General features: G+C 41.9%; 1 protein-coding gene across 5 annotated transcripts in view; it reads right to left on the reverse strand.

The window, feature by feature from the left end:
• Positions 1–25128, reverse strand: part of ASPH (aspartate beta-hydroxylase) — a 223983-nt gene that overhangs the window by 49201 nt on the left and 149654 nt on the right. For all 5 annotated transcript variants that reach the window (XM_069731394.1, XM_069731396.1, XM_069731393.1 and 2 more), the window contains 3 exons: positions 16540–16625; positions 5530–5616; positions 613–763 (listed from right to left, as the gene is read on the reverse strand). In XM_069731394.1, coding sequence (XP_069587495.1) covers positions 613–763; positions 5530–5616; positions 16540–16625 — 324 coding nt within the window. The remainder of the gene's footprint in view (positions 1–612; positions 764–5529; positions 5617–16539; positions 16626–25128) is intronic.

Genomic DNA, 25128 nt, shown 5'->3' on the forward strand with positions numbered 1-25128 from the left:
ATCTAGATACTCACGCACTCTCCGACTCTATTCTACCACTGACATCCATATCTTCACACCACGACACAGACACTGCCAATACTTTCTACAGTGCCAAGAATCAACAGACAACCCTGGCACAATAGGTTCACTAAAAAGCTTTGGCAGGTGTCCAGGGTTGCGGAGCGGCATTGGAAGAAAACACATTCGCAGGATGACTTCACTGCATTCAAACGAGAAACACTCACATTCAAATCAGCCTGCTAAGCACGCTTACTTCACAACCTTACCTTCCTTAGCATACAACCCCAAACAGTTAATCAAAACTTTTAACTCCCTTCTGCACTCTCCACTGCCCTCGCCAACCTCCCTTATCTCTGCTGAAGACTTTGCCATTTTTGTGCCAATTTTTGTCATCTGCAAATAATTTTAACATGGGTTGCTGACTTGCAATAACCGTATCTGCCATTGGCAGACACAACTGAAACCCTAAATGCCCGGTGGTTCAATCACAGTGAACGGTCTGGTAGCACATACTAATTCACATCATAACTAGCCTTGGAGATATTAACCACATTTTTGTAAAACATCGGGCGTAATTTCTTTTTCCAGGGATTTTTAGAGCCATCTTACCAAGAAATTGCTGGCGATTAGCTCTTCTCCTAAGTGCAATTTTCACAAGATCTGTAGGAACATTGGGCAATCCAGTCACTTCTTCATAAGTGCCAATAGCAAGCAACAGAATCTCATTGCTCCTCTTCTTCTCAGCGAGCTCATCTTCAGACTGAAGGAAAAGTTATGGATGGAAGCAGTTAAAGAGAAGTTTTTATGAACCTTACATCTAAATGGACTGAGCCCATTGACTAGTGTTTGAGTCTATCGGAATCCTGTTTTTTTTCCGCACAATATTGGTCTTTTCACGTGAAAGAAATATTGGTTTCCAGAATTCTAAAAGGAAATCTGTCACCAGGTTTATGCTACCCGATGTGAAGAAGCATGATATAGGGGCATGATATCTGTAGCTACTTGCTACAGATTTGATAAAATCAATAATTTCTCTGCTGCAGATCTATCAGTTCTTTGAATGCTGAGCTTGGTACAACCCCACTACCACTATTGATTGACAGCTTTTGGTGTACACTGTGCATAGGCAGAAAGCCGCCAATCAGTGGTGGGTGTGAGGTTATACAGAGCTCATAAATATGTTTGACTACAAGGCAGCAAATGACTGTAGTGATGATCTCCTGCTGATAAGCAGTGGTTTTATAAAGAATACAGCAAACAGCCCAGTAAGTGACACATCATTGAACTCAGGGTCTCTGTCTTTTCATTATGGTGCAGAGATTAGGAAACAAAAACCTGGTGACAGATTCCCATAAAAGAGATACTAAGTCAGTAATTAATGGGAAACCAATGCAGGATATAAAATGATCACATTTTTCAAACCTTTAATAAATGACTTTCAAGATCTCTGTTTGCAATAGGAACTTTTATTGATTACGCCCAAGGAAAAGGCATCAATTCAGGTCATGTGATGGGCGCACATGTGCATGGCTCATAAAAAGTACGGGTAAACTTATCAGAGCTGTTCACCTGAGGGACCATCACATGACCAGAACAAATCTCTATCCTCCTGGAAATCTTAAAATGTGCACGGCATTAATAATGAAAGTAATTTGAAAATTGTGTAAATTTTCATTGCATAAACCATAACATCTATCTGTTAAAGACAAGTAAATCTTTTGGAATTCAACAATTTTGGCAAAAAAAAACATTATTTGCTGTAAATTAATTAGCAGAAAATTGAAAGTACAGCAAAGTGTCCAGTTGCTCTGAAAAGACGTGTAAGACACTCCGAGGTCTTCTAGGAGAGCATCTAAACTCAGCCATAGTAATGTCAGATTGACCTCAACATATCCGGCCGTGGGTAAACCAATGCTAACTCTTCTTCACTGTTTTGCTGTCACACACTATCTGTACTGTTTTTTCAGTGCTTTATGGCTTTCTCTCCTCATCTCTATGACAAGGCTATGACGTTATCTCGGTATCTAAATTCACTGCAAAATGACTGCGGCTTTTCGGCTTTTGCTTTTACACAGGCAACGATAGTCCCTCCTGATGATAGAGAAAAAACTTGGGCAGTTTTCGGCACAACCAACTGGATAAAAAATGTTTATTGAATCAAGTGAAAAGTTCATTATAGGTTAAAACCTCAACACCTGACGCGTTTCTCGCGTAATAAGATGCCCTTAGCCATTACATTGTTTATCCAGTTGGTTGTGCCGAAAACTACCCTCGTTTTTTTCCTTTGTCATCTGCAATCACCAGCATGTATGCCACGCACTGATTTCTAATCACAGCAACGGATTCATCTTTGTTGCCAGCATGAACAGCTCTATCTCTCCCCGTCTGCCCTAAGTCCTTGACCTCCTGATGATCATCTCTCCTGATAGTCCTTCCCATGTGACGGGATGCTGCTAGGCCGCCTGGCCAGCCCTGGGGTCATTTGGACCCTTTTCTGGATGATGTAACCTGTTTTTTAAGCAATTTGCACCAAACAAATTACATATTGATGTTTTATTTGCTAAGTTCAGGGAATTCCTAAAAACTTTCGATAAATCCAATTCGCATCAAATCAATTTATCAATTTGCTCATCTCTACTATCTGGTGAAGCTGTATTACAGCTGATTTTCATTTCTATTGCTTGATAAAAAAAAGCAAGGTAAAATAATACCTGCAAACGCTTAACAGCAGTGAATGAACATTTATGTGTAGCTCACCTGCAGTGTTAGCTCAGGCATTTAAGTAATTTTCATAGTAAAATTACAGCGACTTGTGTAAGTGTGGGTTTATGATTGCCGCTTCCCTCTAGATTTGCTACCAGTGAAGCACACATCTGAGATTCCCTCCACAATCACTCATAAAGATGTATTATTGGAGGCTCTACATAGCATGCAGACTGGCTAATGCCAATACCGGAACAATACAGAAACATTTTTATGAAATACATTACTATACTATACACTAGGCAATTCTACAATATATCACCTACCCAAATCACACAATTCAGTGAGCACGTGCCAAAAAGAAGAAAATGAAACATTAGACATAATGGATGGACATGTACATACCACATACATTACATGCCGATACTAAATGCTAAGAGAACGCTTTTACCCCTAAATGGTCCAATTAGTATATACTGAAGTGCTTCTTTGGTAGGCCTGTAGTGAGAAGTAGAGCTATAGAGGAAGCTTTTTATTCCTGTGCCGCTGAGCGAATGCTTCCAAGAGACAGTGGATTCTTCCAAGAGTATTTTATTGGTTAAAATGCCTACAGATTTCAGAAGATAATACATCAATCATAGAACCAGCAAGATATGCCAGTCATGGAGCCTGACTTGGAAATACATAGATATTTAAACTAATGGAGTTCTCTTGGAAAGACTAACGTCAAGTTCTGATATCTGTATTTAAAAAAGAGCCATTAGGGAATTTATAGAAAAAATGAATTTACTGCTACGTCTGGAAGAAGGAGTATATAAAAAGAGGAAAGCCCTGCATAAATTCTGTAAAATATGGGCGGACTGGAGAATTCACCAAGGCATGGATATTATGTCCTTACTTGGAGGTGCTGGGTAATACGATTACTTGTGTCGAGTGAGATATGTCTGATTAAGGTCCTTGGAGTGATGCATATAAAATCAGTTTCCATAATGTCCTTCCTGTTTCAGGTGGAAACTTAAGAACTTGGAGACTTGGGATTTATCTTTCATAATCTTTATTTGCACCTGAGTGTACAGATTGCCGTATTCAGCTTAAATATGTTGATTAATATAATAAGATAATTGCTATGTGGTCCAGAACAAGGTGGAGCAGGTTTGGTTGGGTGTCTTTATCGTATGTTGAAAAATTCAATAAAATTGTAGCGGATTTAAAAAAATAAAGGGCCAGTCCGATCCGTAAATTGCGAAGATGCCTGACTTCATATACTCATCTGTATTGCGGACATGTCCGATGCGATTTGTACATTGGTGCCTTATTCTGGTCTGATAAGACAGCCAGAATGGTGCATGCAATGTAAAGACAACTCCAGCACTGTCCACAATGCAAATCAACACACAAAACCAGTCATGGACTGGAATAGGGCATGCAGTAATTTTTACCATGTGGACCATTAGTCTGTGTAAAAAATCGACCATATGCAAAGGCATATGAGATTGTATGCTCTTTAAGGGTGCATGTCTCATGACTTAGGATAGGAAGCCAAACCAGAAGCTCCATTTGCAGACATGTGCTTTTGACTCTCATTAGTGCAAAGCAAGAGAACGGTTAGACTGGTGAGAGGACTCCTAATTGTGGATATTGGCTTGTAGGATTGCTATCCAAAGTAGATGGCACTAAAGCCCCAGTATTTTTCCTCTCTGAAGAGAAAAAGGATATGCATATTAAAATTACCAGAGGAATTTTGGCCTATAAGTCTCACTTTGGCCTGTAATTCTCCCTATGCCAACTTGATGCTCTTCACGAGGATAACTTTACCCCTTTTAAAGACCTCTCACCCAGCCCAACCAGTTCTCTTCATTTGTACTGATGAGGGGCAAAAATCCTGAAACAAAAGCCTGCAACTGGAGTGTCAGGTTTGACTTGCTATCCAAATGAATTTGGCAAGGTCCTTTAAAGGGTTGTTATTTACCTTTAGGACTCCCACCTTCAGTAGCTGACACTAGAGTTCCTTTCCTCTTTCTCTGTGAAGATGCTATAGATAATTGGTCTGTATGTGCACATGTTGCGGATTTTCTGCGGATCCGCAGCATTTTTTGCAGTTCAGAAACGCTGCAGGTCCGCAAAAGATTTACAGTACAATGTAAATCAATGAGAAAAAAAAAAGCTGTGCGCACGTTGCGGAAAATCCAGTGCGGAAACGCTGCGGTTTAAAAGAAGTAGCATGTCACTTCTTTTTTGCGGATCTGCAGAGTTTTTGTACCCATTCCATTATAGAAAACCGCAGGGGTAAAAAACGCAGTAAATCAGCAAAAAATCCGCAGAAAAAATGCACAAAAAACGCTGCGGATCCACACAACAAACGCGACAAATCCGCAGCTGCGTTTTCTGCCAGGAGAGGCAGAATCCGCACCAGAAATTCCTAAGCCTAATCCGCAACATGTGCACATAGCCTTATAGTAACGATCTTCTTATATGGGCCAAAGAAACCTTTTGGGCTTCAAGGCTCAGGTGCAACTGTAACCCCTACACCCACTATAGTTACGCTCCTGGTTTCCACCCTATTGTACAGCTGGTGTGACCTGTATACCAGAAAATAATTGTAAAGTGTTATAAAACAAAATGATGTTGAACAGTAAGCATTCACCTTAGGACCATTAGTCGCACCATGGTAGATTTTCATGTCATTTGCAAGACCACACCAGGGAAACAAGGCTGGACAAGACTTTCTGAGATATTACCTACTACTTACCCTGAAGACCCATAAGCTGGTTGTACTGTACAGACAAAGCAGTAAAACATTACATTCATTTCGGAGTAACATACCTGGGCTTTCCCATATCGGGCTCTCGGACTCTGAGGATATTTAGTCACCAGAAGTTCAAAAGCTCTTAAAGCGTCTTCGACTTTTCCCTATGGATCATAAAGAAGGTAATAATTACTATCGTCATAAAATGCAACGCACCGAGCAAAACAAGTCGTATAACCACCTCGGCAAAACACACTAATAAATCTCTATGGGAAAATGAAAGAACGAGTGGGCAGAGGTGAGAGAGCCGTGATAAGAATAAAGGTCGGCACACCGACATCCTCACCGGTGGACCTTTCTGATAAACCTCCCTGCATTAGAAAGTCGCTTGACTGCTTCTGCTAAATATGGCAGCTGATATAAAATTCACCCTGAGTTCTCAATCTGAGCACAAATCAAATTATTCCCCATGACCAGAGGTGAGTTAGCAGTGTGACCTTGCATCGACTTCATCCAGAATCCCGAGTGCCGCTGAATAAACCAACAGTGGAAAAGGATATGATATAAGCATGCTATAAATAGAGCAGTAATTCTCGGAGAGAAGTCCATGAAAGCCGCAAAGCTTGAAAAAACAGGCTACTGTTGACTTATACAGCAAGAAAATGAAGGACTGTCCAAGCATTTATTCCCCTACGTGTCCTGGCTGATATACATACGACCATAAAGAACCATGGCCAGATTGTAGTCATTATAGTGTTTTTCTTACCACTATTGGCGGCATACAGCTATCGGGCCCGGAGCATTCTTTTAGCTCCATTGCTGGCAAAAAAGAATCTCAGCGTAGCTGCAGGGACTATTCTTGGCTTCCTGCCCAACAGCATGGGATCGTCTGGAGAAAGGTTTTTTTTTTTTTCTAAATTGAATGAATTGTGGTGACAAAGGGAGAAAGGACATGAAAATATACTAAATTGGGGGCGGTGGGAGAGAGGACATGAAATTAGAAAGGCTGAAGTATGGTGGGTGAGATAGAGAACATGAAAGTTTAATAAACTGAAGGTGAGGGGTGGGAGACAGGACAAGAAAATGTTATGAATTGGGGGTGGAAGGGGTGGGAAAGAGGACATGTTGTTATAATAAATTGGGGGGCATCTAATTATGAATTGGCGGTGTGGGAGGAGAACAGCAGTGGGGCTTGATGACAAGGGAGAGTGACTGGTAATGGATTGAGGGAAAGAGTATAGTGGCTAATTAATTTATATTTTTATTGGGCAGGGAAAAGTGGCTAATTATAGTTAATGCAGGGCACTGTGCTGGATTATTAATTTATATTTTGAATGGTTGGTTGCACAATAACTAATTATATCCTAATGGTGTAGTGCATGTTTGTGTTCAGCAGAGAAGTATGGAAGATGTTTATATTTAGGAAACAAAGAAAACAGAGAAAGTGCCTCTAAATAGATGAGACATCAGCGATAAGTGCATATCAATACTGATTCTGTTTCTACACTGTATCAGGACCAACCAGAGGCATGAAATAACCACTGATCAGCAAACCTTTACCAATCAGCGGTCGTGTGCAGAGGCAGACCAAAGCAAATGATGTGTACCAACTACAAGTGATCTACACTAGAGCGCTCAGTGCGCATAGGCTGCAATAATTCTCAGCAGTGATGATCTGATGATCTTTTGCATTGTGTAAAAGATCTATATAAAATAATGTATCCAGATTACCCAAATCCATTGTGTGAATCCACCCAGAGATAGAATTGGGAGTATACAAAATAGACTTACAGATAATGCATATAGGTCAGGAATACTGGATGAAAAAAGTGCCCAGGTGACATCAACATAAGCCTGAGAGACCCTAGATAGATACCTAAGCTGGTCCTGCCTAGCCACAGAGGTCATCACCCTAGATATGTGAAATGTGGTTCCCCCGCTCAATGGTGGCTCTCCCTGTCTCTCTCTAGTTGTCCCTATTCAGACTTGATAATATACACCGCTCAAAAAAATAAAGGGAACACTTAAACAACAGAATATACAGTGGGGCAAAAAAGTATTTAGTCAGTGAGCAATAGTGCAAGTTCCAACACTTAAAAAGATGAGAGGCGTCTGTAATTTACATCATAAGTAAACCTCAACTATGGGAGACAAACTGAGAAAAAAAAATCCAGAAAATCACATTGTCTGTTTTTTTAACATTTTATTTGCATATTATGGTGGAAAATAAGTATTTGGTCAGAAACAAAATTTCATCTCAATACTTTGTAATATATCCTTTGTTGGCAATGACAGAGGTCAAACGTTTTCTGTAAGTCTTCACAAGGTTGCCACACACTGTTGTTGGTATGTTGGCCCATTCCTCCATGCAGATCTCCTCTAGAGCAGTGATGTTTTTGGCTTTTCGCTTGGCAACACGGACTTTCAACTCCCTCCAAAGGTTTTCTATAGGGTTGAGATCTGGAGACTGGCTAGGCCACTCCAGGACCTTGAAATGCTTCTTTCGAAGCCACTCCTTCGTTGCCCTGGCGGTGTGCTTTGGATCATTGTCATGTTGAAAGACCCAGCCACGTTTCATCTTCAATGCCCTTGCTGATGGAAGGAGGTTTGCACTCAAAATCTCACGATACATGGCCCCATTCATTCTTTCATGTACCCGGATCAGTCGTCCTGGCCCCTTTGCAGAGAAACAGCCCCAAAGCTTGATGTTTCCACCACCATGCTTTACAGTAGGTATGGTGTTTGATGGATGCAACTCAGAATTCTTTTTCCTTCAAACACGACAAGTTGTGTTTCTACCAAACAGTCCCAGTTTGGTTTCATCAGTCCATAGGACATTCTCCCAAAACTCCTCTGGATCATCCAAATGCTCTCTAGCAAACTTCAGACGGGCCCGGACATGTACTGGCTTAAGCAGTGGGACACGTCTGGCACTGCAGGATCTGAGTCCATGGTGGCGTAGTGTGTTACTTATGGTAGGCCTCGTTACATTGGTCCCAGCTCTCTGCAGTTCATTCACTAGGTTCCCCCGCGTGGTTCTGGGATTTTTGCTCACCGTTCTTGTGATCATTCTGACCCCACGGGGTGGGATTTTGCGTGGAGCCCCAGATCGAGGGAGATTATCAGTGGTCTTGTATGTCTTCCATTTTCTAATTATTGCTCCCACTGTTGATTTCTTCACTCCAAGCTGGTTGGCTATTGCAGATTCAGTCTTCCCAGCCTGGTGCAGGGATACAATTTTGTTTCTGGTGTCCTTTGACAGCTCTTTGGTCTTCACCATAGTGGAGTTTGGAGTCAGACTGTTTGAGGGTGTGCACAGGTGTCTTTTTATACTGATAACAAGTTTAATCAGGTGCCATTACTACAGGTAATGAGTGGAGGAAAGAGGAGACTCTTAAAGAAGAAGTTACAGGTCTGTGAGAGCCAGAAATCTTGAGTGTTTGTTTCTGACCAAATACTTATTTTCCACCATAATATGCAAATAAAATGTTAAAAAAACAGACAATGTGATTTTCTGGATTTTTTTTTCTCAGTTTGTCTCCCATAGTTGAGGTCTACCTATGATGTAAATTACAGACGCCTCTCATCTTTTTAAGTGTTGGAACTTGCACTATTGCTGACTGACTAAATACTTTTTTGTCCCACTGTAACTCCAAGTAAATCAAACTTCTGTGAAATCAAACTGTCCACTTAGGAAGCAACACTGTTTGACAATCAATTTCACATGCTGTTGTGAAAATGGAATAGACAACAGATGGAAATTATTGGCAATTCTGTTATGTTCTGAAAACTTTAATATAAAAAATCTGATTTTAAATTATTGGCAATTATCAAGACACACTCAGTAAAGGAGTGGTTCCGAAGGTGGGGAGCACAGACCACATCTCAGTACCAATGTTTTCTGGCTGATGTTTTGGTCACTTTTGAATGTTGGTTGTGCTTTCACACTCATGGTAGCATGAGACGGACTCTACAACCCACACAAGTGGCTCAGGTAGTGCAGCTAATCCAGGATGGCACATCAATGAGAACTGTGGCAAGAAGGTTTGCTGTATCCGTCAGCGTAGTGTCCAGTGGCTGGAGGTGCTACCAGGAGAAAGGCCAGTACACCAGTAGACGTGGAGGGAGCCGTAAGAGTGCAACAACCCAGCAGCAGGACTGCTACCTCAGCCTTTGTGCAAGGAGGATCAGGAGGAGAACTGCCAGAGCCCTGCAAAATGACCTCCAGCAGACCACAAAAGTGCATGTGTCTGCGCAAACGGTTAGAAACTGACTCCATGAGGATGGTATGAGTAGCCGACGTCCACAGATGGGGGTTGTACTCACAGCTCAACACCGTGCAGTACACTTGGCATTTGCCACAGAACACTAGGATTGGCAAATTCGCCACTGACGCCCTGTGCTCTTCACAGATGAAAACAGGTTCACACTGAGCACATGTGACAGATGTGGAGATGCAGTGAAGAGCGATCTGCTGCCTGTAACATCCTTCAGCTTGACCGGTTTGGCAGTGGGTCAGTAATGGTGTGAGGTGGCATTTCTTTGTAGGGCTGCACAGCCCTCCATGTGCTCGGTAGGTAGCCTGACTGCCATTAGGTACCGATATGAGATCCTCAGACCTCTTGTGAGACCATATGCTGGTTCTGTTGGCCCTGGGTTCCTCCTAATGCAGGACAATGCCAGACCTCATGTGGCTGAAGTGTCAGCAGTTCCTGCAAGATGAAGGCATCAAAGCTATGGACTGGCCCGCCCATTCCCCAGACCTGAATCCAATTGAACAAATCTGGGACATCATGTCTCGCACCATCCACCAACGTCACATTGCATCAGAGACTGTCCAGGAGTTGGCGGATGCTTTAGTCCAAGTCTGTGAGGAGATTCCTCAGGAGACAATCTGCTGCCTCATCAGGAGCATGTCCAGGCATTGTAGGAAGGTCATGCAGGCACGTGGAGGCCACACACACTACTGAGCATCATTTCCTTGTCTTGAGGCATTTCCACTGAATTTGGATCAGCCTGTAACTTCATTTTCCACTTTGATTTTGAGCATCATTCCAACTCCAGACCTCCGTGGGATATTAGTTGTGATTTAAGTTAATCATTTTTAGGTTTTATTGTTCTCAACACATTCCACTATATAATGAATAAAGATTTAATATTTCATTCAGTGTTATCTAGGATGTGAGATTTTAGTGTTCCCTTTATTTTTTTTTGAGCAGTGTAATATAGATACATTTGCATATAGACAACATTATAGGCATTAGGGGAGACCACCATAATATAGAAAAAAAGGTGAAATGCTTGCATTCTTTAGGATACTTGTCTCTGTGCCTTGATGCGAGATGATCACAGGCACATTGTGGCCACATGATCTGCAAGTCCATTTGTATACATCCCATTCTATCTCTGGGTAGATGCACACAATGGATTTGGGTCATCTGGATACATTGTTTTGTATAGGTCAACTGGATCTATCTACCGTATTTTATTCTGGATAGATCTGGATTACCCAATATCTGCACATATTTGTTGTAGATCTTCAAGATACACTGCCTCACTGTTTACTCAGTTATTTTAATAGTAATTAATAAATATTCTTTTAAGGGCGGGGTACGGAAAGTATTCTTAAGCCTTTACATTTCTCACTCTTTGGTTCATTGCTGCCATTTGATAAATTCAAAACAGATCTTTTTTTTCTCATTAATGTACACTCTGCACCCCATCTTGACTGAAAAAAAAATATGTAGTAATTTTTGCAAATTTGATAAAAAAAAAGAAAAACTGAAATATCACATGGTCATAAGTATTCAGTTCCTTTGCTCAGCATTGAGTAGAAGCACCTTTTTGAGCTAGTACAGCCATGAGTCTTCCTGGGAATGATGCAACAAGTTTTTCACACCTAGATTTGGGGATTCTTTCCTGCAGATCCTCTCCAGTTCCATCAGGTTGGATGGTGAACGATGATGGACAGCCATTTTCAGGTCTCTCCAGAGATGCTCAATTGGGTTTAGGTGCTTTTGTTGGGCCAGTCAAGAATGGTCACAGAGTTGTTCTGAAACCAATCCTTTGTTATTTTAGCTGAATGCTTAGGGTCATTGTCTTGTAGGAAGGTGAACCTTCGGCCAAGTCTGAGGTCCAGAGGACTCTGGAAGAGGTTTTCATCCAGGATATCTCTGTACTTGGCCGCATTCATGTTTCATTCAATGGCAACCAATCATCCTGTCCCTGCAGCTGAAAAACACCCCCATAGCATGATGCTGCCACCACCATGTTTCACTGTATTGGCATATGATGACCAGTGCCTGGTTTTCTCCACACATACCGCTTAGAATTATCACCAAAAAGGTCTCTCTTCGTCTCATCAGACCAGAGAATCTTATTTCTCTTAGTCTCTATTTGGGCTTTCATATGTCTTGCACTGAGGAGAGGCTTCCTTTGGGCCACTCTGCCATAAAGGCCCAACTGGTGGAGGGCAGCAGTGATAGTTTACTTTGTGGAACTTTCTCCCATCTCTCTACTGCATCTCTGGAGCTCAGCCACAGTGATCTTGGGGTTCTTCTTTACCTCTCTCACCAAGGCTCTTCTCCCACAATTGCTCAGTTTGGCTGGACGGCCAGGTCCAGAAAGACTTCTGGTGGTCCCAAACTTCTTCCATTTAAGTTTGCTCTTAGAAACCTTGAGTACTGGAGAATTATTTTGTAACCTTGGCCAGATCTGTGCCTTTCCACAATTCAGTCTTTGGGCTCCTTGGCCAGTTCATTTGACCTCATGATTCTCATGTGGTCTGACAAGCACTGTGAGCTGTAACTTGGATTGAAGATGACATGGCTATAGTGGATTGTGGGTGACATGTTATAGTGGATTGTAGATGACATGGTTATAGTGGATTGTGGGTGACATGGCTATAGTGGATTGTGGGGGACATGGCTAGAGTGGATTGTAGATGACAAGGTTATAGTGGATTGTGGGTGACATGTTATAGTGGATTGTGGATGACATGTTATAGTGGATTGTGGATGACATGATTACAGTGAATTGTCAATGAAATGGTTATAGTGGATTGTGAATGACATGGTTACAGTGAATTGTTGATGACATGTTTATAGCGGATTGTCAATGACATAGTGATAGTGGATTGTGGATGACACGGTTATAGTGGATTGCACATGACATGGTTACAGAGAATTGTGAATGACAGGGTTATAGCGGAATGTAGATGACATGGTTATAATGGATTGTGGATAACATGGTTATAGCAGATTGTAGATGACATGGTTATAGTGGATTGTGGATGACATGGTTATAGTGGATTGTGGGTGACATAGCTATAGTGGATTGTAGATAACATGGTTATAGCGGATTGTAGATGACATGGTTATAGTGGATTGTGGGTGACATGGCTATAATGGATTGTGGATGACATGGTTATAGTGGATTGTGGGTGACATAGCCATAGTGGATTGTAGATGACATGGTACAGTGAATTGTAGATGACATGGTTATAGCGGATTGTAGATGACATGGTTATAGAGGATTGTGGATGACACGGTTATAGCGGATTGTATATGACATGATTACACAAGTAATATACATTTCTTATCCAATGACAGAATGATACATAAACAGACTATTATTACCAGGACGGGTGAAGAGAGAAACTGATGTATGACTTTTATACAGGAGTGAGCAGCACAGAAATGAGAAATGCAATAACTATGACAAGATAACTCTCACAGCTGTTGCTCAGAGAATGACACATTCAGCTGATAAACTGCAGCTAAATTCTGCCTGATGGAAAGGCCTCCATGGAGGGAAAACTAAAGCAGCTTTATTTTCATTAATGTCGGCTGGTTATGACTTGGAGATATGGTCAAATAGGATTGCATTGTATGTGATGCAAAGTGATCTCTTAATCCAAGATCCCAGAAGAAGGAGGCAGCATTGATGCCTTAGTTTATATCGGTATTACAGGCCTATTCAGTTATAAATCTGTATATATTTTTTAGAGTGCACGATACGGTCAACAGTTCATGTACATAAGAAACGCCCCTCACCACCTTTATAGGACAGGCAGAGTTAATATTTCATCGTTGTAAGATTTAATGCCATCACTAATGCCTATGTACAGCCAGAGCTCCCAGTGACGTGATATACTGCAGTTGTCTGTATACTGAGCCCCACATTGGCACTATTCACTGGCAGATCTCTACATAAAGAAGGACTATGTGCAATAAATTCCGATCTCCATGGCAACAATATTACGATGCTACATCATTGACCTTTAGGGGCTCAAAATCCCTTCTTATTAGAAGGATCCACCAACAACTGGTATCTCAAACTGTGTCAGTAACATAGTAACATAGTTAGTAAGGCCGAAAAAAGACATTTCTCCATCCAGTTCAGCCTATATTCCATCATAATAAATCCCCAGATCTACGTCCTTCTACAGAACCTAATAATTGTATGATACAATATTGTTCTGCTCCAGGAAGACATCCAGGCCTCTCTTGAACCCCTCGAATGAGTTCGCCATCACCACCTCCTCAGGCAAGCAATTCCAGATTCTCACTGCCCTAACAGTAAAGAATCCTCTTCTATGTTGGTGGAAAAACCTTCTCTCCTCCAGACGCAAAGAATGCCCCCTTGTGCCCGTCACCTTCCTTGGTATAAGGATAGAAATAGAAATCAACTGCAATCAGTGGGGGAGTTCAGCAGAAAATGCTTAGATCATTCATCCAAATTATTATTTTTTTACCTATTCAAAGGAATGTATGGTATATACTATATTTAAATAAGTAAAAGCATATAGTAATACATGTACTAGTTTTTATTGATTTATAATGCTATTTTCTGTGCATGATTATGGGAGCTGGAGCTTGATCCATACACATCAACAGACAGCCCCCGACTCATTGAGGAGAGCTTTCTAGGCATGTTCTGACCAGTGCAGAGTAGTGATAAGCGAGTGTACTCGTTGCTTGGGTTTTCCCGAACACGCTCGGGTGGTCTCCGAGTATTTGTAAGTTCTCGGAGATTTTGTCGATGCACCTGCATGATTTATGGCTGCTAGCCAGTCTGAGTGCATGTGGGGGTTGCCTGGTTGTTAGGGAATCCCCGCATGTATTCAAGCTGTCTAGCAGCTGCAAATCATGCAGCTACGTCAACTAAAAATAAATCTCCGAACACTAACAAATACTCGGAGACCACCCAAGCAACGAATATACTCGCTCATCACTAGTGCAGAGATCTTTGTGCAGGGAGGGCTCCACACCACTGGCTACTGCGAATGGTTTGATCCTGTGTTATCAACTTATAGCTGGTACTTTTCACTGTAACTCTACTTGTGATGATAACTACTGAAGAGAGATCTATAAAAGGGCAAGAAATATCAACCTATTAAGAGGCTCAGAATAAGACCTTGAAGATTTTAGTATTAAAAAACACAAAAAGTGACATGGAAAAAAAAAAATTCCTAATGCAACCACTTTGACGAAGCTACCAGTGCTTGGCGATACGCGTTGGGCTTCGGTCCCCTCGTTCTCTTCCCTGGTCCATACCTTGGCTCCTGCTCCATTGGATCTTCTCACAGCCTGCAACCTTTGCACCATTTCACGTTTGTATCTCTCATTTCCATTATTTTCCTGCACTTATTTGAACATGGTACTGATCGTGGTCTATGACTTATTGTCTAGCATAGTGGCCTCAGATGTTTGATCTAACAGCGTTCCATGTTTTTATGTGTTCATGGTCAAAGTGGTTGCATTAGGTATTTATTTAAACCACCAGGTTAGCCAGGCTCTCTATTATTGTTCCAGGCAGGACTTATTGTATGTCCTTTACTGCTGGGATATAGTCGTGCAATATATACGGTAGACAGGAACCTAGTTCATTTTTCATATTTGCACTGTTTGGACATTTTTGTGATAGTTTAAATCTAACATTGGTGTACCAGGTGTTGAGTTACAGGGGGGCATTACCATCTTCCAGAGAAATTGTTTACATTCATGTTTTTTAAACGTTTTTAGCTATACGGTTTGTCTGTGTGCACTTTGCTAATAAAGTTATTTATTTACTATTTTGTATGGTGATCTCCCTATTAGCATATTCTTTTTCTCCGTGTATCTACTATTGTTTTCGTATGCTGCGGGATTGATCCCATTTTCTGTACTTAGCTTTCCATTGTGCCCTCCACTTTTTATATATATCAATAATCTGAGAATTCCTTATATATATTTAATCTCTTTTATATTTGATATTTTTGCATTTCTTTCAACATTCCCCGCTGTAATGTGATGGCTATATCATTATAGTACACATTATTCTTGGTACTCCACCCACTTGTCATGTTTTTTTACACATATTTTTTCTCTCTCTCTATATATATATCTATTTGAACCTCGCTTTGGATAGCACAGTATATTCCATTTGTAGTTTATTATATTTTATGTCAGCCTGTTACATGTGCACCTTTATATCAGTTGCACATGTGTACTCTGTGTTTTATGTTTGTTGGTGTATTTGGCATTTCAGTGAAGGCTTTTTTCATGTCTCTAATTTTGATGTGTGCACTGTTTATTGCGCTTCTGTCTCTTTCTACACTGCATGCCTTTCGGCGCATTTGGTTGCACCACCATTTAAATGTATAATGTATTGTTAGTGGTGCCGGCCTTCTTTCAATGTTGCACTCCCAAGACGTCCTTCTCTCCTCTACACTCATACGTTCCTCACCCATTTGCCTCCAAGACGTCTTCTATGAATCCCCCATCCTCTGGAAATCAGTGTCTGAACACATCTTATTATCCACCACAGTCAGAACTTTCAGACGGAACTTGAAAACCCATCTCTTCAAGACAGCTTACAGCCTACAATGCCCCCAGTACCACCTCACCACCACCACAGCTGCCACAACTCCTCATCCTAATGTCTCCTTACCCATAATCCTCTCCATTCTGTACCAGTCTGTCATTGTTAGTTTGTTCTCCGTATATTTGTATCTTGTATATATCCCCCTTCTTATGTACAGCACCATGGAATCAATGGTGCTCTAAAAACAAATAATAATAATAATGTGATAAGAAAAAACCTGCCTTTTTCCGTAGTTTCTCAGCAGCATCAAGTTCAGCCTTTATTGTTTTATCAAACTTGTTTAACAGCTTCGGCTTCTTTTTCTTGGCTGTAAAAAATATAAACTAAGTTCATTTTGGATTCAACAGATTTTGCAACACAATTTTTTTTTATCTAAAGTGATTCATAATTTTATTGATTATTTGCTTAGTCATATATTAAATGAGCTTGAAGCTCTATTTTTCTAATTTAAAACTAAATGGTTAAAAGGTCACTGTCATTTCAACTTATTTTTATAATAAGTAAAGCAAATATAAGAAAATTTATAATATATTTTATTACCGAAAAATGCTTATTTCTCGACTTTAGCCAACAACTTCCCACAAGTTAATCATTCACACCGAAATACTGCTAAAATCCTTCTTGTTGAAAACAAGAGGGACTGCCAAATTATATTTGCTTAGTGAAGTAGCGTATATGGTGCTGCTACTTTCTAGTCAGTGTTTTATCCCACTCCATTGCTAGATTCACAGCTATACTGCTTAGGTATTCAATATAATATCCTTCAATTTGCTGCTTCTGGACATATCCTACATAGAAACTGTAAACAGCCAGTATTATTAGAGATTAGGAGAATTTACATTAAATTTAACCATGAAATAATAGACAATAAGCTCCAAAGTTTACCCCAGCATGGCAGCAAGCAGATTGAATGTTTTTATTTTTCTCTACTTCTACAAAGGGGATATCAAATTCTGCATTTGAAAAGCAAAGCGCTGAATATTAAATAAAAATAAAATCAGTATAAAATGTATGAGTTGGAAACACAATATATATCCACATTAATCAACATTTAAATTACGAGATCTTGGAATAATAATACAGCTCTGGCAAAATGTTCAGTTTGTTTGATTTTTCTCTTTATAGGTGTATTTTTGAGTAAAATTGGTCTTTTATTCTATAAACTTCTGACGACATGTCTCCGAATTTCCAAGCAATATATTTTTTCTTTTTTTCTTTGAAAAGGAGAAATTGTCAAAATTGGAAAAAAAAAACTAACAAACAGTGCTTTCAGACCTCAAATAATGCAAAGAAAACAAGTTCATAATCATTTAGAAACAACAATACTAATGTTTTTACTCAGGAAGAGTTCAGAAATCAATATTTTGTGGAATAACCATGATTTTTAATCTCAGCTTTCATGCGTCTTGGCATGCTTTCCACCAGTCTTTCACACTGCTTCTGGTGCAAAAATGTAAGCAGTTCTTCTTTGTTTGATGGCTTGTAAGTACCATCGTCCTCTTGATTACACTCCAGAGGTTTTCAATGGGGTTCAGGTCTGGAGATTGGGCTGCCCATGACAGGGATTTGCCAGAGCTGTAAATTCTATAACTGAATGTGCTAAAATAAAATGTTCCTGTGCTGAGATAATCTTATAAATGTGTCCCTGCTGTGTATTGTGTAATGGCTGTGTCTGACCGTACAGGAACATGGTCTGTTCATATCACAGCTCCTGGGCAGGGGGGAAATCAAAAGAGGATACAAACATTACAGCGAGGATCATAGCTGATTCTTTCTATGAGGTAAAAAAATTGCATGTAAACAGGCAGCAGCTGTGATCCCTTCTGTACTGTCTGTATACTCTCTTTTGTATCCTCCCCGCCCAGAAGCTGTAGTACACGGCCATTACACAGTACACAGCAGGGGCACATTTATAAGGTTATCTCAGTACATGAACTTTTATTTAACACATGCAATTGTAGAATTAGTTAGTATTCAAAGCTCTATTGTTTAAAATGTACTTGGTTCGTGGGACAACCCCTTTAAGTCACAAATTCTGTTAAAACCATTATTCTTTTAGTTGGTCACAATAGCCTAACCTCATGGGACTTCATTATAAGGTAATACATAGTTACATAGTTATTAAGGTTGAAGGAAGACTATAAGTCCATCTAGTTCAACCCATAGCCTAACCTAACATGCCCTAACATGTTGATCCAGAGGAAGGCAAAAAACCCATGTGGCAAAGAGTAAGCTCCACATTGGGGAAAAAAATTCCTTCCCGACTCCACATACAGCAGTCAGACTAGTTCCCTGGATCAACGCCCTATCAAGGAATCTAGTGTATATATCCTGTAACATAACCCTGTATGTGGAATTCTTCAAGGAAAGATGTGAAGTGCTTTCTTTAATCTTTCTAGAACTGTCAAATCCTGGAGTATGATGAAATTACACTTCCTTAATTTTGCAAAAAATAACATATTAATCACAAATTCATTTTTTTTTCTATGTGTGGCCCATATACCCAGCTGACTTTTAGACCCCTGACTTGGACTATAGTGTTTCTGCTCTTTTACCTGGTTACTCATAGAAAGGTGTACTTTTGGCTATATCCTCATTTATACATACAACTGGACACCCATCTAGGGGTCATTTAATTACTACATTTACATCTTATTGCAGCATCATGCATTTGTCTCACCCTGCAGTATGTCTCGCCCATTTTTTGGCAGTCTCTTCACTTTTGTAAGATCTATATTCCTGATAGGGTTAATGGCCCCCTATACACGTAAGAATAAAGAGGTTGTCCACTACTTTTACATTGATGGCCTGGATATCCTTAGGATAGGTCATCAATATCTGATTGGCCGGAGTCAGGAACCCGACACCCCGCCGATGAGCTGTCATGGGTGGCAGCGGCCACCGGCCAGACGTACTTACTTGTTTAGCTGGCCATCTACTTGTAGTGGCTGCCGCACGGCACTGCACATCCGCCTCCTATTCAAATCAATACGAGGTGGATGTGCAATAACAATCCCCAGCCACTACAAGTAGATGGGCCATCTCCGCAGGTATGTATGTCTAGCCAGTGGCCGCTGCCACCGATAACAGTTGATTGGTGGCGGTGCAGAGTGCCTGACCCCAGCTGATCAGACATTGATGACCTATCCTAAGGATAGGCCATCAATGTAAAAGTAGTGGAAAACCTCCATAATGTCTGCCGAAGCCAGTGACATCGGCCAACAGTCTAATGTCTAATCGGTCAATTAAAAACGCTGTCCAGGCAAAGTAAAACCTTGTCAGGAAGGCTGGATGTGTAAAAAGTAACACACTCATTAATGCTCACCTATTGTAACACACTTGGATCTAGTGTACGTCGCTCCATGGTCTACACTGGCGTGGAGTGGAGATGCCGCTGTTCAATCTGGTGCAGGACCACTGCGGCCCGTGATTGGCTGCAGTGGTCAGTGGACTTTAGAAGTGTAGTCAGATGTTTTAGTTTCTGATGACATGCTGTTCAAAGTCATCTGACCACTGGGTGCCAGTAGATATGAATGCGTTTGATATTTTCTATACATCCTGTTCCCAGGGCAAGCTTTTATATTTCCTGGATGACCACTATAAGTGCACAAACAACAATTTTGTTGCTGTGTGACTATGATCACAATTTAATTACAATATCATGTAAGATGAAAGCATTCATTTTACATAGATCAGCAGCAGATGACAAATGACCGCATATGACTCACAAAGACTTATGGAATCATACTCCCAGTACGCCAAGATACTCAAGACCAGACAATCGGTAGGAAGCCTACAGCCTGAATGTGCTCCATTAACTCCTTATGAACTTTTATTTTTAATGGTATTATTTTATGGTACACATAATTTAATTTAAAAAAAAAGTTTATTTTAGAGGAGATTGAATAAACCCGTTGATGTTGATATTCACTTTTAGTGCATTCCCTATGTGTTATAAATAACAGTATAAGTGACACCATAATTTTATTTTTCAGGTCTGTACAGTTAAGGTAAAACTAAGCTTTATGTTTTACTAATTTAAAAATAAAACAATAACTGTTTTCCACTGTACAGAGCCATGGGAGTACTTGTTCTTTAAGGAACAAGTTGTATTTTTGATCAATAGATACAGTGGAAATCAACGCCGGCTCATCCCAGCCATATGAAAAAAAAAATACTCAAGAAGGAAATAGGTCCGGCACTCCAGATAGAAGCAGCAACATTTTATTTATAATATATATATAGAATATGCATGTCAACGTAGTATATTGCACAGCCCACGTAGTATATTGGCCAGCCACGTAGTATATTGCCCAACCACGTAGTATATTGCCCAGCCACATAGTATATTGCCCAGCTACGTAGTATATTGCTCAGCTACATAGTATATTGTCCAGCGACATAGTATATTGCCCAGCCACGTAGTATATTGCCCAGTCACGTAGTATATTGCTCAGCTACGTAGTATATTGTCCAGCGACATAGTATATTGCCCAGCCACGTAGTATATTGCCCAGCCACGTAGTATATTGCCCAGTCACGTAGTATATTGTCCAGCCACGTAGTATATTGCCCAGCCACGTAGTATATTGCCCAGCCACATAGTATATTGCCCAGCCACATAGTATATTGCCCAGTCACGTAGTATATTGCCCAGTCACGTAGTATATTGCCCAGTAACGTAGTATATTGCCCAGCCACGTAGTATATTGCCCAGCCACGTAGTATATTGCCCAGCCACGTAGTATATTGCCCAGCCACGTAGTATATTGCACAGCGACGTAGTATACAGCACAGAGCCACGTAGTATACAGCACAGACATGTAGTATACTGCCCAGTCACGTAGTATATTGGCCAGTCACGTAGTATATTGCCCAGCTACGTAGTATATTGCCCAGCCACGTATGTAACAGGTTAAAAAATAAAAAATAAACATATACTCACCTTCCGAGAGCCCCTTGTAGTCCCGGCATCTGTGTGCTGTGCACGCCGCAGCTTCCGGTCCCAGGGTTGGTATGAGTGCAGGACCTGTGATGACGTCGCGGTCACATGACCGTGACGTCATGGCAGGTCCTTCTCGCATAGCATCCTTAGCACCGGAACCTGCTGCTTGCACTGCCAAGGGGAGGACGCGACGTCGGAGGGTGAGAATAACCTTTTTTTTTACTATTCTTATTGGCAACATTAGATCGTTTTACTATTGATGCTGCATATGCAGCATCAATAGTAAAAAGTTGGTCACACAGGGTTAATAGCTGCGTAACCGGAGTGCGTTACACCACGCTCCGGTAACGCTGCCATTATCCCTGTGTGAGGGCTGACTAGAGGGGAGTATGGAGCGGGCACTGACTGCGGGGAGGAAAGAGCGGCCATATTGCCGCCGGACAGTGGCCGTCACTAATTGGTTGTGGCAATGGTCGTGGGCGTTTTGCCACGACCAATCAGTGACTTGGATTCCATGACAGACAGAGGCCGCAACCAATGAATATCCGTGACAGACAGACAGAAAGACAGAAGGACAGACAGAAAGACGGAAGTGACCCTTACTAACATCACCCGACATGCCACCAACCAGAGTAAGTGCGAAGAAAGAGGCTGTGACAGAATTGGCGCATCTTATGGATCTGCAATTTCTGCGGCGGTTTAGAGCTGATGTCTTTAGTCTGGGATGGGGTCAATATCCATGGTGCCTTCCCAGGCTATTAATATCAGCCCGCAGCTGTCCGATTATCCTTTTCTGGTTATTAATTACCCAGTACCCCATTTTAATAACCAGTGAAGGCGAAGTATACAGCTGTGACATGATATTAATAGTCTGGGAAGCTCCATGCGTATTACCCCCTTCTCAGGCTACTAACATCTGCCCCCAGCTGTCTGATTTCCCTTTGCTGGTTAATAAAATGTCTGGCTTGAGAAAGGCTCACACATGGAGCTGAAACGTCGCATGATGGGCTATTAAATAGCATTTGTTTCTACTTGAGATGGTGTGCTGCTTCCAATTTTTTCACTATATTTAACCCCTTAATGACCGCCGATACGCCTTTTAACGGCGGCAGTTAAGGGTACTTAAATCACAGCGTCGTTAATTAACGGCGCTGTGGAAAAAGTGAATAGCACCCCCCAGAGTCGGATTTTCTCTGGGGTCTCGGTTGCCGGGGGTAGCCGAGACCCAAGAGAACATGATTCAGGGGTTTTTTACCTACCCCGGGTTGCGATCGCAGGTAATTAACCGTTTACCGGCGGTCGCAAAAAAAACCAAAAACCGCGATTTCCCATTTAATTTCTCTGTCCTCCGATGTGATCACACATCATAGGACAGAGAAATGGGGTCCCTGATAGCCCCCCGATACTCACCTGTCTACCCCGGTGCTCAAGGCTCCCGATGGGCGCCGCCATCTTGTTCCGGCCAAAAAATGGCGGAAGCATGCGCAGAGCGTCCGCCTGCCGGCACCCGGAAGATCTTTGGGGTCTCGGCTGCCAGGGGTATCCAAGAACCCAAAGAACATGATTGGGGTCGGTTTTTACTGACCCCTGTTTTGCGATCGCCGGTAATTAACGGTTTACTGGCGGCCGCAAAAAAAAAAAGCGATGTGTCATTCTCTGTCGTCTGATGTGATCGCACATCAGAGGACAGAGAAATAGGGGGATTCAAGGACCCTGTTACACTTACCGGTGTCCCTGGGTCCTCCACTGCCCGACGGCTTCTTCATCCAGAAAGAAAATGGCGGGCGCATGCGCAGTGCGCCCGCCATGATCTGCCGGCCGGCAGCTAGAGGAGTTGGGGCTAAATTTAGGGTTAGGGTTTGGGCTAAATTTAGGGTTAGGGTTGGGGCTAAATTTAGGGTTAGGGCTAGGGTTAGGCTTCTTTCACACTTGCATCGGTATGGGGCCGTCGCAATGCGTCGGCCTGACGTACCGACGCACATTGTAAAAATTGTGCACAACATGGGCAGCGGATGCAGTTTTTCAACGCATCCGCTGCCCAGTCTATGTCCTGGGGAGGAAAGGGTGGAGTTACGGCCACGCATGCCCGGTCAGAAATGGCGGACGCAACGTACAAAAAAAGTTACATTGAACGTCTTTTTGTGACGACGAGCTGCCAAAACACAACGGATCCAGTGCACGACGGACGCGACGTGTGGACATCCGTCGGCAATACAGGTCTATGGGCAAAAATTGCATCCTGCGCGCACATTTGCAGGATCCGTTTTTTGGCCAAAACGACGGATTGCGACGGATGCCACACGACTCAAGTGTGAAAGAAGCCTTAGGGCTAGGGTTGGGATAAAGTTAGGGCTAGGGTTAGGGTTGGGCTAGGGGTGGGGCTAAGGTTAGGGCTAGGGTTGGGGCTAAAGTTAGGGTTAGGGTTAGGGCTAGGGTTGGGGCTAAAGTTAGGGTTAGGACTAGGGATAGGGTTGGGGCTAAAGTTAGGGCTAGGGTTGGGGCTAAAGTTAGGGCTAGGGTTCCGGCTAAAGTTAGTGTTAGAGTTGGGATAAGGGTTAGGGTTGGCATTAGGGTTAGGGTTGGCATTAGGGTTACGTTTGGGATTAGGGTTAGGTTTGGGATTAGGGTTAAGGTTGGGATTAGGGGTGTATTGAGATTAGGGTTAGGTTTGAGGTTAGGGTTGAGATTAGGATTAGGGGTGTGTTGGATTTAGGGGTTTGATTAGGGTTATGGATAGAGTTGAGATTAGGGTTGTTTTGGGGTTAGGGTTGTGATTATCGTTAGGATTGTGATTAGGATTATGGATTGGGTTGGGATTAGGGTTGGAGTTAGAATTGGGGGGTTTCCACTGTTTGGGTACATCAGGGGGTCTCCAAACACGACAGCCAATTTTGCGCTCAAAAAGTCAAATGGTGCTCCCTCCCTTCTGAGCTCTGCCTTGCGCCCAAACAGTGGTTTACCCCCACATATGGGGCATCAGCGTACTCGGGATAAATTGGACAACAACTTTTGGGGTCCAATTTCTCCTGTTACCCTTGTGAAAATAAAAACTAAAAAATCTTTTTTGTGGAAAAATTTTTTATTTTTATTTTCACGACTCTGCATTCTAAACTTCTGTGAAGCACTTGGGCAATCAAAGTTCTCACCACACATCTAGATAAGATCCATGGGGGGTCTAGTTTCCAAAATTTGGTCACTTGTGGGGGGTTTCTACTGTCTAGGTACATCAGGGGCTCTGCAAACGCAACATAACGCCCGCAGACCATTCTCTGAAAGTCTGCATTCCAAAACGAAGCTCCTTCCCTTCCGAGCTCTGCCATGCGCCCAAACAGTGGTCCCCACCACATATGGGGTATCAGCCTACTCAGCATAAATTGCACAATAAATTTTGGGATCCAATTTCTCCTGTTACCCTTGTGAAAATAAAAATTTGAGGGTGAAAAGATCATTTTTGTGGAAAAAATATGATTTTTTTTATTTTCATGGCTCTACATTATAAACTTCTGTGAAGCATTTGGGGTTCATATTGCTCACCACACATCTAGATAAGCTCTTTGGGGGGTCTAGTTTCCAAAATGGGGTCACTTGTGGGGGGTTTCTACTGTTTAGGTACATCATGAGCTCTGCAAATGCAACATGACGCCCGCAGACCATCCCATCAAAGTCTGCATTCCAAGCGGCGCTCCTTCCCTTCCGAGCCCCGATGGGTGCCCAAACAGTGCCCCCCCCACATGTGGGGTATCAGCATACTCAGGACAAACTGGTCAACAGATTTTGGGGTCCAATGTCTCCTGTTACCCTTGAGAAAATAAAAAATTGCAGGCTAAAAAAATCATTATTGAGGAAAAAAAGGATTTTTTATTTT

Source organism: Ranitomeya imitator, chromosome 6 (assembly GCF_032444005.1).
Source record: "Ranitomeya imitator isolate aRanImi1 chromosome 6, aRanImi1.pri, whole genome shotgun sequence".
NCBI lineage: Eukaryota > Metazoa > Chordata > Amphibia > Anura > Dendrobatidae > Ranitomeya > Ranitomeya imitator.